The sequence below is a fragment of the Nycticebus coucang genome, chromosome 4 (assembly GCF_027406575.1).
Source record: "Nycticebus coucang isolate mNycCou1 chromosome 4, mNycCou1.pri, whole genome shotgun sequence".
In the NCBI taxonomy this organism is placed as follows: Eukaryota; Metazoa; Chordata; class Mammalia; order Primates; family Lorisidae; genus Nycticebus; species Nycticebus coucang.
In genome coordinates, this window is record NC_069783.1 from 83161072 (window position 1) to 83174634 (window position 13563).

General features: G+C 36.5%; 1 protein-coding gene across 1 annotated transcript in view; it reads left to right on the forward strand.

Moving 5' to 3' along the window:
* Positions 1-13563, forward strand: part of DNAH6 (dynein axonemal heavy chain 6) — a 381781-nt gene that overhangs the window by 96697 nt on the left and 271521 nt on the right. Inside the window, exons 9-11 of the mRNA XM_053587707.1 lie at positions 9-177; positions 2363-2479; positions 6970-7170. Coding sequence (XP_053443682.1) covers positions 9-177; positions 2363-2479; positions 6970-7170 — 487 coding nt within the window. The remainder of the gene's footprint in view (positions 1-8; positions 178-2362; positions 2480-6969; positions 7171-13563) is intronic.

Sequence of the window (13563 nt, forward strand, 5' to 3'; positions counted from 1 at the left end):
TTTTCAAGCTTTATTCGTCTAAATGACTATCTAATTGAGAACACCATGCACGTTTTAACAGTAAATTCTGTTAACTCTCTTTTGAGTTATCTCACTGAGAAGCTAAAACGAACACCTTCAGCAGATGTCATTCAGAAGTGGATTACTGAAGAGAAGCCTGAAGTCACTGATAAGAAGGTATATCCAGACAAAATTCAGAGTATTCATTGGTCAGCATTGATTAAGGAGTAAATACCATGTTCTATGAATTATGCTATTTTCTGTGCACTGGAAAAATAGAGAATGCTAGAGGATTTCACAATAGTATCAAAGTCTACCATAATGCATATGAAATGGCAAAAATCAGCATATCATGAGTATCTAATAAGAGAGAAAGAATCCACCATACTGAGAAAATACTGCTTTCCCTCGTGTAGGAATTGACTAAAGGCTATTCATGTGTTCACTGACCAGCTAAGTGCCAATCCCCATACTGGGTGTGGGGTATAGAGTGATGAAAAGCATACACAGGATCCTTGCCCCCTGAAGCAGATAATTTGGGGGGTCACTGTGGGCATGAACCGGCAAAGACAAGCAGGAAAAGTGGTATAAATGAAAGAGATAAGCAATAGTTAGAGGTAAAGAAGTAAATCACACTAGCAAATCTTTGTGACCTGAGTGGATGACCTCTCAGGAGGATATCTTAAAACACAGAGTAATTTAGGAAGTTTGAGATGAAGTAGTACAAATTTGCACATTCTGTCATAGTTAAGAGGGAATTCATATTATCTCATATCCAAGTTTTTCAGTAAACTTTGCCCTAGCTCTATCTTTGATATTAACATCTTATCACCAGAATATCTGAAAACGTAGCAAAACATGCTCACTGGTTCCATAAAACCTCCTGTACCTTTACATCTCAGCTCCCTCCCACCCCAGAAACCTAACTGTGCATGTAAGACCTGATGGTCTTTGCCTTGGTTTCTTTTCTCCAAAAGTTAGAACATAGTCACATACTCCTTTTCATTGCTTTCTCTTCTTCTCTATTCTCAACTCCTTTTCATAAACACATCATACTGAGAATTTTAAAAGTAACACTTACTTTTCTAATTATAGAAATAAAGGTATATTAATTGCAGAAAACTCTAAAAACACAGAAATATACAAAGAAAGGCATCATTTGCTGCACAAATATCTATTTCCAAGGAGAAAAAAATATCATACTTTACTTAATACTTTATCTTGCTTTTTCCACATAGCAATATGGCATTGTGAAAAATTTCCCAAGTCAACATGTATTTTTCCTTGTAATATTCTCAAATATAAATGTATTCTAATTCCCATAAAAAATTATTTTATTGATCACATTCTCACTATTCCAAGTAATGCTGCAAAGGGCCTTCTTATCTATATATTTTCACACATTACTGATTGTTCCTCCTAGAAGAAATTCCTAGGTGTGGAATTGTTAGGTCAAAATAATGCATGCTTTTTAAGGTTTTTGATACATACTGATGCATAACTTTCCAGAAAGTTTTGCCAATTTTCAACTTCCCCGGCAATGTTTAAGAATGAGCATTTACCCGTATGCATACCAGATATCATCATTTATTTTAATCTTTGTCAATCTGTTGCATGCAAAGTAGTATATCACTGCTTTTAAACATTATACTACTTTAATTGCTACCCCAGTGCACAGGTAAAAACATAGGTCCAGGAATCAGAAATTCTGTTCTGCCACTTGCTAGCCACTATGTTGTGAGCGAAATGTTTTACCTTCTCCAGATCCCATTTTCTTATGGGAGTAATAATGGCACCTACTTCATATGGTTAGTGTGTGGGAATTACATAAATAGTACTGTGCCTGGCACACAGTAAACAATCAACATTGTTATTGAATACACTATTTTAAGAATGAGAAGTAAGAGGTTGAATGATCCTTTCTATTTTCCTTTTAAGAACGGTCATATTATGCCCCTTATCCATTTTTCTATTTCAGTACATGCTTATTTGAATATATTTCTATTTAAATATTGCAATAGTTAATACAGTATTTCTATTAAGTATGTTAATCATATTTTCATTCAAATATCATCAACTTTTTATCTTCTACATACATTATTGGTATGTTTTCCCAATTTATTTGTTTTTCCATTTTGTCAATGGTGTTTTTACAAAAAGAGAAGTTTTATATGCTGTGTAGTCTTTCAATATTTACCATTTTTTCTTTCCATAGTATTACTGTTTTTAAAGACTTTGTACACAGCAAGATTATAAAGTCGGCTAATCATATAAACTTAAGTTCACATGTCTTTTGCTATTTTTTCTTATTTTATACCTTGGATCTTATGTCTTTATAACATTGCAAATGTGCTAATTTCAGGGGGCGGCTGTGGTGGAAAAGCAAGAAGAAGATGAGTCACTGATCCCCATGTTCCTCACAGAACTGATCTTGACCGTCCAGTCGCTACTCTTTGAGCCTTCTTTGGAAGACTTCCTGGTGTGTGTTTTTCATATAAAATCCACATATAGGCACCTTTTGGGAAAATGAAGCTGGTGTTTTACTGTCAATTGGATGACAGGATTGCAGTTGTCACTTCTGCAAACTAATCCTTAACGAGAGAGATTGCATTGTTCTCTCATAGCGTTACATCTACAAAAAACCACCCAACAGATTAGCACTGTCTTTAACTTGAGGCAGATCAGGGACCTAGTAAGGTACACTAGCAAGAGAATGTACTCTATGCAACATGAGGACTTGACTTTTGACATGCCTCTAAGAAGAGTCCAAGAGATCACTCTGGTATAAATGCCAATTCTGAAATCTTTTTGAAAGTATGCTGTATTTGAGAGACAATTCATTGTTTTAATTATCTATTCCTGTGTAGCAAATTAACACAAATTTAGCACTTTAACACACAAAAAAACCATTTCTTACCTCACAGTTACTGTAAGTCAGGAGCCTGGGCACTCACTGCTCAGCTCATCCTTTGTTTCTAGATCTTTCCACCCTGCCATTCAGGTGTCTGCTGGGCCTGTGATCCTACCAGAAGCTTGACTAGAGAAGGATTCACTTCTGATCTCTCAGGATTTTGGAAGGATTCAGCTCTATGCAGCTATAGGACTAAGGTTCCTATTTACTTGAGGAGTACTAGCTGAGGACCACCCTTAGGTCCTAGAAACCAGGTGGTCCCCTTTATAGACACTTTACAATATGGCCATTTACTTCTTCAAGGCCAGATAGAGCTGTTAGAAAGAACCCAAGTACTCTTTTAAAGGCTTTCAGTCATGTCTATCCAGGATAATCGCCTTTTTGACTAACTCAAAACCAATTGATTTGTGAGCTTAATTATGTCTGTAAAGTCTCTCTACTTTTCCTATATAATGTAACCTACTCCTGGGAATATCCCATCATATTCGCGGGTCTCATCTGTACTCAAGAGGAGAGGATTGTACAGGGTGTGCACATAGAAGTCAAGAATCTGGGGATTATCTTAGAATTCTGCCTATCAAATTTGCATAGTAAGCCAACTGGAGTCTATATTTTCTGTTGTTGGCTGGTATATGATGGTGCAAAAGTTCTAGTAATGAGGATCTTTAGATTTAGTCTTGGCTTTGCAATCAGTAAACCATTTGACCTCAGGAAAACCGCTACCTCTCTGGGTTTCAATTTCTGCATTTGTGAAATGAGTTCCAGTGGTTCCAGTGTTGATTCCTATTCCAGCAGGCTGTGATTCTATGATTTATGAGATAGGCTCTTTTAAGTTATTTACAGTGTCAGGCAGACTGCTAAGGTGCCTGTGGTTGAAAGCCCCCTCAGAAGCTCCCACACAGAGAGGCACTGGACGCTCATGTCCCAGCCTGGCCACAAGATGTATGTCTTTCATGTGAGACACAGGTGCCCCTGTGCTACAGATGACATATGCGTCTTCTACAAGGAGGTGCTCTCCCACACTAGCTAGGTATTCTTTACCCTTTAGTGCTAGGCCTCAAAAAACTTTACACCCTCCTCATTTCCTGTTGTCAGGCCTTGCTCCCCACGTGGGTATTTTTAATTCCTATATGCCAAAAATACATGGCCAGCCTCTGGGCATAATCAACATGTTTGTGTGTGCATACCAATATAATATTTTACTTTATATAATCCAAAATTAAAATTAACCAGTAGCAGTTAAATAGGACTATCATAAATTTTCTATTTTTCCCCTATTGTTTTGGTCATTAGCCTTAATCATTACCACCCAGTTGTTTCAAACACACATAAAGCTTAGCGTGTCTGTGTGAATGTGTGTGTATATGTATATACATATACATACATGTCTATAAATATAAGTCATGACATTTTGCATTGTTCTTGCTTAATTTACCTATGGGTCCCTAGTACTTGATTCAATATGTACTTTTCAATTTCCATCTTTCCTGTTGCATTTGATTCTGTTTACTGCTTTCACCTCTTGAAGTAGACTCTTCCCTCCATTGATTTCTCCTGGTTCTACTCCTGAGCCAACATATTTCCTTCTCAGTTCTCTTTCCAAGAACCTCTTCCTTATCTGACCCTTCACTGTTGCTATCCTAAAGGGCTCCCTCCTTCTGCTTCTCAACCTCTGTGCTCTTCCTGGATGCTCTTTTTTAAGCTCCTTGTTCTGACTACCACTTCTAGAATGCCAACATAGATATACAATAGAGCCTCTGTAAGCTGACTACCCAAGACACTGTAGCAAACTAGTCAACATACAGAGGTGGTCAGTATGAGAAACTAGGCCTGATATATACATGTGGTGCATGTCCAGTCTATGAAAAATTAGATCAACTTAAGGAGGTGGTCAGTGTAGGGAGGTGGTCAACTATGGAGGTTCTACTGTATATTGAGATCTAGTACTTTTCCTCCAAGCTCCAACTAATAGACATTTGGAAATCTCCACTTGAATATCTCCAAATTAGCTACAATTCACCAAAATGATTTGAACTTATTGACTTCTTCCAAAACTTGTTCTTCCTTCTCCATCTCCACCTCAGTGAAAGGCACTATCTATCTGTCCAAGTCAGCAACCTGGGAGTCTTTCTAGATCCTCCCCAACCTCCTCAAAACCACATCCCCAGGCCTGGTGTGTTAACCCTTGGTGACACCCACTCTACTGCTCCTCATCATTTCTCATCTGGCCTGCTATAAAAGTCCATTCTGATCTGCCTGCCTCTCTTCCTTCTAAGCCATTCTCCACGTTGCTGACAGCAAAATTATTCTCACAAGCAAATCTGACCATGTCACTTTCCTGCTTAAAATTTCTCCATTGCCTATAGTAGCATTCTTCATAGAATTCTCTGTGAGATGTTGATCTGCATTTTAGGAGAAAAGGAATTGCAATACAAGTTTACAGATTAACACCTATGAAAAAATCCCAGTTAGCAGGTCCCATTTAACTCTGTTTAACCCAAGTTCTTCCCAAACTTACCTGGGAAGTTAAGACCCTTTATCCTCTGGGTAGTCCATAGTCAAAATCTGGAGAGTACCAGCTATGGGCCAACATTATCATCGTGCACAAGGCCTTTCGTGAGGGTCCAAGAACATGGTGTTTTTCTCCACACTGGAGCTGTGTTCAGCACCTAAAAGACTCACACACCCAAACCTGCTACTCCTCCCTCAGGCCTCTTATAAATTTAGAAAGCTCCTATTCATCTTTTAAGACTCATTCATTTCAAGAGGTACCTTTTTCTTCTGTACATTTAGAGGTTACAGGTACAGTTTTGTTATTTGATTGTACTGTATAACAGTGAAGTTTGAGATTTTAGTGTACCCATATTCTGAAAGCGTACATTGTATCCAATAAGTAATTTCTCATCCCCTATCCCCCTTTCACCCTCCCACCTTTGGAGTCTCCAGTGTCTTAATATTCTACTGTGTGTGACCATGCGTTCAAGAGATATCTAACTTTTCTTTATCTTACCTTCTCTAATTAGATTTTGTATTTGTTATAAATTATAAACTAAAAAAACTATAATTCATGTGAATTGAAGAAATTTGAAAAACACAGAAAAATTTCATTAAAAGCATTTGTAGTCCTATGAGCTAAAAACAGAAATAACCAGGTGGCACCTGTGGCTCAAAGGAGTGGGGCGCCAGCCCCATAAGCCGGAGGTGGTGGGTTCAAACCCAGCCCCGGCCAAAAACTGCAAAAAAAATAAAATAAATAAAAACAGAAATAACCCCGTTAACATTTGTATATAGTTCATTCTAGTCTTGTTTTGCTACATACTGATATACTGCCATACCAAACTTACCATGAGATTATATATAGTGTACATAGACAGAAACAGATGCAGATACATGCTTAAATTGGGATAATATATATCATAACAATTTTTTATCTTGCTCTCCCTTTTTTTAACTTAATATTCTATCATAAACTTTTTTCTATATCATTAATCACTTTTCAAAGATACAATTATTAAAAGATACATAATTTTCCATCATGTAAATGCACCATAACTTATATAACTGTACTCCTATTTTTTGAACACTTAAGTGTTGCTCTAATTAGTTATGAGCAATGCTGCAGTGAATGTCCTTGCACATAAATAAATCGTTGTTTCATTTTACACACATGTGTAATTTTTTTCTTTTAGGTTAGGTTTCTAGAATAGAAATAATTGCTCAAAGAATATAAACTTTTAACCTTCCCTTTTAACTTTCCCACAAGCTTACTTTGGCCTCCCTTTCCTTATTACCGGGTAGTGCTTTGTTCACACTTCAGATAAAGAACTCATCACAATGTGTTATAATTTTTTGCTTTACTAGCTCTTTCTCAATTAGAAAATATGTGAGCTGAAGGCAAGACTGCGTCTTATGATTTATCATACACTCAGAATCAGCATAAAGCTGACCTGGTAGAATGAGTCCTTTTGATTTATTTTAACTTTCAAAAAATTCAAAATTATTCATAAGTATAGTCATATATGTGTTTACATTAATGTTTATGCCTTTCTCTCTAACAGGATGGTATTTCAGGGACAATTAATCATTGTCAAAACACCGTGCTATCAGTTCCTAATCTTGTGCCTGATTCATATTTTGATGCTTTCACCAGTCCTTACATTAACAACAAACTTGAAGAAAAAACCTGTGGAACAGGGCCAAGCTTATCAGCAGTATTTGATGATGACAAGAATTATCATGCAATTATCTTTCACATAAAGGTATATTTACTTTGACTAAAACTGTTTTATAATATTCTCAACTTTTAAGAAATTGGGTAATATATTTTCTTCCTTTCTTATCTTTAAATATTCTGTTTGTGAGAATTGAAAGACACCTAATCTCCAAATGGTAAAATTTAAAGTAATTTTTACCCTTTAAAAATTATACTATTCAGCATGAAATAATTTTTTAAAAACATTAAAATATCTGACAAAAGTGACATATCATTAGCAATTCATATGCATGTGTTTCTAGAAAGGCAATCATAGATATGGAGATACTTATTAAATGTTTTATTTATGTTTTATTAAAATGTCATGTAATTACTTCAAGCCTATTAGAAAAGAAATGTAATGGCATCTATCCATAGCCTCTCAGATGCATACACTAACTAAAGATCATGTTTGAAGACTTTGAAAATAGTTTTCTACTTATTAAACTTTTCAGCCTGGATGCCCCAATTTTTAAAAATAAAAGCATATTTATTGAGGAGATTGATGTGAAAAGAGAAAGAACAGTTTTTCTTACTTGTTTCTTCCCTAATCTCTGGGGAACCTACTCTCCTACATGGAAAACAGGAGTGTGGCTAACACAGTCTAGATATTGTCCCCTCCCAATCTCATGTTGAAATTTCATCTCGTGTCTGAGGTGGGGCTGAGTGAGAGGTGTTTGGGTGATGGGAGCAGACCCATCATGAATGGCTTGGTGACCTCCCCACAGTGACTGAGTTCTTGCTCAAGTGGAGAGCTGGTTATTTAAAAGAGACTGGCGCCACAACCTCCTGCTCCCTCTTTCACCATGTGACAGGTCTGTACTTCTTTTGCTTTCTGCATTGATTGCAAGTTCCCTTAAGCTCCCCCCAGAAGTAAATGCTGGGACCATGCTTTTTGTACTGTCTGCAAAACCATAAATGAAATAAATCTCTTTTCTTTTTAACTTACCCAGCCTCAGGTATTTCCTTTATAACAACACAAAATGGACTGACACAGTAGCCCTCAACTTACTGTAATTGCCTTTTCTCTTGGCACCCAGTGCAACTATAATTCTCAAACTAAAAATGTATTTATTTGTCAGTCATCAATATCCATAATGCATAGAGCCCTATGTAACTTAAAATTAGCATAGTATTTAATTTTCTTCACTTTATAAAGATATGGTTATAGCTATCACAGTATGATTGTAAAATGAATATAGTGTATTCCATCTATTACTATTTCTATTCTTGCTTACAGTGGAGGTCTTATTCTCAACTGTGTTATTTTAAATCAATTCAAAAATGATAAGTTCATGCCATGTTTCTTTGTCCCTTTCAAAATTTTAACTTTACAAATTATTTTAATTCTATGTAGTTTCTAATTCAAAAACTTTATTCTATATATTTGGTTCTTTTGCATTAATACTTGTACTGGGCAGGGAATTTCAGAACCCTTTTTCATTCCCTATCATAATATCTGGATAATACTAAATGCAAAAATGGTTTCTGCTTCATCAACTTCTCTCCTTAGTCAATTATTTTCTTTAAAATGATAGTTATAACATTTATAGTTAAATATTATATTTTCAATTTGGGGGAGCCACGGATAAAGATACCTTTCTAAATTTGAATCACACCACATGTATCTACGGCCATACCACCCTGAATGTGCCCAATCTCATCTGAATCACTGACATATTTTCCAAAAATAATAAGGACCTACAAGAGAAAGAAATAAAACTAAATAAACTTATTCCTTTAGCAAGTAACTAGATGACAGAGAACACCCAAATGTCAAATTAACTTTGAGTATAAAATAATGAACACAAATACCAATGAGCTTTCTATTTTATACTTCTGCCATGAGCCTTTGTAGACAGTGAAGCTAGCAGCTGGCTTGAGGTTAATCTAGAATCAGAGCTAGAAAGAAGTCCACCTTACATTAAAAAATAATTTTTTTAAAAGGGCTGGTAGGCCAAAAAGGTCTTAAAAGTTTAAGCTATTCAAGATGGCATTAGTTCTGAGGGAAAAGTAAGGTTAAAAATGAAGAGCAGGCATTATATAAACATTGGGTAGTGCAGAGGAAATGAAGCAACTAGTGAAATGTAAGATCTCCAAGACAAAAAAGAACCAAAACGGTGGCAAACTCTTTCTTTACCACAAAATAAATTAGACTGCCTTTGAACTATAAATTTTAAAATCAGTCTAAGTCCATAAGCTGAAGAAATTAAAATAGATTAAATACATGCAAATCTACTATGAGGAGAAAACAGAAAATGAGAATTAAGACAGCTTAGGAATATATTCTCCTCTACTCCTAAACAACCATGAAACAAAAGCAACACTAAAAATCTAAATAAATATTCTCAAGGAAGCATCCAAATATATGGAAAACCACTGAGTGAAAATTTCAAAATAAAATAGAAAAGGTAAAAATGGCAAAAATCGTCTCAGAATTGAACAGTAAATTATACGATCCCCATGGGAGAATAAACACAAATGAAGTTTTGACATGAGTATAGAAGAATGACAGGAAAAATAAGAAAACAACCAACAGAAAGAAAATAAGATAGAGAAATAAATAAAAATATTTCAAGAAAAAATAATTAGAATGGAAGAGAGCCAAAGAAGATATAATATACATATAATTGGACCTCTGAAGAAAAAGAAAAAAACAAAACAAGGAGATAAACATAACTATAGTTGTAAGAAAAAAAAACTTGAATTTACATGTTGACAGGAGCTACAGAGTTCCTTAGAAAACTGACCCAGAAAAATCAACTCTGAAGTATATTCTCTTTAAATTTCTGAATTTTAAAGCTAGAGAAAAATTTTTCTAGGTCTCAAAGAAAAATGATCAAATAGAATATAAATGTCTTAACACAATAACTAAGAAAATGCCAGGAAGGCTATGTTAACCAGTGTGAAAATGTGTCAAACAGTCTATAAAACCAGTGTATGGTACCCCATGATTGCAATAATGTACACAGCTATGATTTAATAAAAAAAAAAAAGAGAGAGAGAGAAGTACACACACACACACACAAAAAGAAAAATGATCAAGTAATATACAGAGTTGAGAGAATTATAATGGCATCAGTCTTTTTCTTAAAAACAACATCTGAAACAAGGCAACAATGGATCAACATTTTCTAAATGAAATTCATAAGAAAAAAATTTTGAATCAAAGATTTTTTTTTTCTACCAAGGGTAGTCCTTCAAATATTGAGGCTACAGAAAAACAGTTTTGAAAATTCAAGGACCCAGAGAATTTGCTACTCATTAAGAATCTACTATGGGATCAGTTTCATTCAACTAAGAGATGACTTTGATGGGGAAATTTGATGATGAGTATTTAATATGTTTAACTGTCTAAGTCTAAAACAAAGATAGTAATAAGGTGGGAGACTAACACATAAATGTACGTTCTAATGAAGTAGAATAATACAACTTTGAAAAGAGAAAGACAAGGCAGAAAAGAAGAGGAAAGTAGGTTAAGTTTATTCATTGACATAGAAGTAATAGATATGAGTTAAAGGATATCAGTAAAAAACAACAAATCAAATTGTGAAAGGTTAGTAAGTAACAGGTGACCAATGGCATTTAAGAAAATATCATACAAGTTATTCCTTTGGTTTCCATATCTTTCCTTTTCTCCTGATGCTGCAGGAATTGGAGAGTGGAAAAACCTGAATTAGCCTAAAGAATATTGTAGGATCCTATAAAAAAGTTTGAGGAGAAGTCCAGGGGAACAAAGAGAGATTTTATTTAGGAAGAACAAAGAGAACACAGGAAGAACACAGAGAGTTGGAAGTGGACCCATTTCATGAAGGATAGAAGTCTGAGATATTCTGCTAAGAAGAACGTGTTCCAGCTCCATCCAGAATACCTGAGACCAGGCCCACCCGGACCTCCAGAAGAGCTGTGCCACAATCCGTGATCACCACCTGCCCAGACCTCCATAACAGCTGTCCACGACCTACGATCTCTGCCCACCCAGACCTCTGGAAGAGCTGGCCACGACCCACGACCCATGCCTGCCACGCCTCCACGCGCCCTGACGAGGAACTCTGGGAGCCACTCAACACAAGGTCCTCCCTCCTGTACCCTCCCAGCCTGCTCCCAGCCCGCTCGTCTGGCGAGGGACTCTGCTAGCCGTATGCCCCCCGGAGCCCTCCCTCCCTCTGCATGGAGCCATTCTCCTGGCCAGAGACTGCTGGAGCCTTGGGCTCTCTGTGCCAAAGTTACTGGGCACCAGGCACTCTGAGAACTGTGTGCACCACCCCTTGCCCTGTTGCTGCATCCAGGTGTGTCACACTCCAGAGCTGCTTCCACAACCAGAACTCCCTGGCTGAGGCAGCCCTAGAGGAGGTACATAGGGCCACTCCCTACAAAGACCCAGCAACAATAGAGTGATCCCACTTGGGTCTAATCTTGGAGAGGCACCTCCCCAACTCTGAGGACAGCCAGAGGCAACAGTGAAAAATAATCATGAGGTGAAATCAATGGAAAAACTCTGTCAATATGAATAATTAGAGTAGATCAACTCCCCCAAGGAACAATGGGGCAGACACAGCACAAGATCCCATGCACAAACAAATAGCTGAGATGTCAGAAATCGAATTCAGAATCTGGATAGCAAATAAGATCAAATTAGAATGCCAAGCAGTAACCCAAAAGATATCTCAAGAATTCAACGAATTCGAAGACCAAATGACCAAAGATTTTGACACATTGAGACAAGAAGTTGCAGCCCTCAAAGATCTGAGAAACACAGTAGAATCCCTCAGTAACAGAATGGAGCAAGCAGAAGAAAGGATTTCTGACATTGAAGATAAAGCTTTCGAACGCTCCCAAACTCTCAAAGAGGAAAAGAAATGGAGGGCAAAAACAGAGCACTCTCTCACAGAGCTCTGGGATAATTTGAAGAAAACCAATTTTCATATTATAGGGATCCCCGAAAGTGACGAAGTGGCTTCACAAGGCACAGCATATCTTCTCCATGAGATTATGAAAGAGAACTTTCCAGACATGCCAAGAGATTCTGAAATTAAGATAACAGCCAGCTTCAGAACTCCAGCATGACTCAACCCAAATAAGACATCCCCCAGACACATCATAATCAATTTCACTAAAGTTAATATAAAGGACAAAATTCTGAAAGCAGCCAGATGAAAGAAAACCATCACCTACAAGGGGAAGAATATTAGAATAACGGCAGATCTCTCTGCTGAAACCTTTCAAGCTAGAAGAGGATGGTCATCGACGTTTAATCTCCTAAAACAAAATAACTTTCAACCCAGGATCCTGCACCCAGCTAAACTGAGTTTCATTTATGACAGAGAAATTAAATACTTTAATGACATTCACGTGTTAAAGAAATTTGCCATAACTAAAGCAGCTCTCCAGGATATTCTCAGACCTATCCTTCATGAAGACCAGCGTAATCCTCCACCACAAAAGTAAACCCACCCAGAAAATTTTGATCAAATTCCAACTTCCACAGTAGCAAAAGGATTAAAAATGTCCACTAGATTCTCGAAAGGCTTATCAATATTCTCAATTAATGTGAATGGTTTAAATTGTCCTCTGAAGAGGTACAGGTTGGCTGACTGGATACAAAAACTCAAGCCAGATATCTGCTACATAAAAGAATTGCATCTTACATTAAAAAACAAATATAGACTCAAGGTGAAGGGATGGTCATCTATACTCCAGACAAATGGAAAGTAAAGCAGGCATTGCAATCCAATTCGCAGATGCAGTAGGCTTTAAACCAACCAAAATAAGGAAGGATAAGGATGAACACTTCATATTTGTTAAAGGTAACACTCAATATGATGAGATTTCAATTATTAATATTCATGCGCCCAACCAGAATGCACCTCAATTTATAAGAGAAACTAACAGACATGAGCAATTTGATTTCCTCCAGTTCCATAGTAATTGGAGATTTTAAGACCCCTTTGGCAGTGCTGGATAAATCCTCCAAAAAGAAGCTAAGCAACGAAATTTTAGATTTAAACTTAACCATTCAACACCTGGATATCAAAGACATCTACAGAACATTTCATCCCCAAAAAACTAAATACACATTCTTCTCATCAGCCCACGGCACATACTCCAAAATCAATCACATCCTAGGGCACAAATCTAACCTCAGCATATTTTAAAAAATAGAAATTATTCCTTGCATCTTCTCAGACCATCATGGAATCAAAGTTGAGCTCAATAACAACAGGAATCTGCATACCCATAAAAAACATGGAAGCTAAATAACCTTATGCTGAAGGATAGATGGGTTATAGACGAAATTAAGAAGGAAATCACATTAATCAGAAATGGTAAAGATGAAACAACAACAGACCCCTCAGAAATTCAAAAAATTCGTAACGAACACTACAACAAACCTTACTCT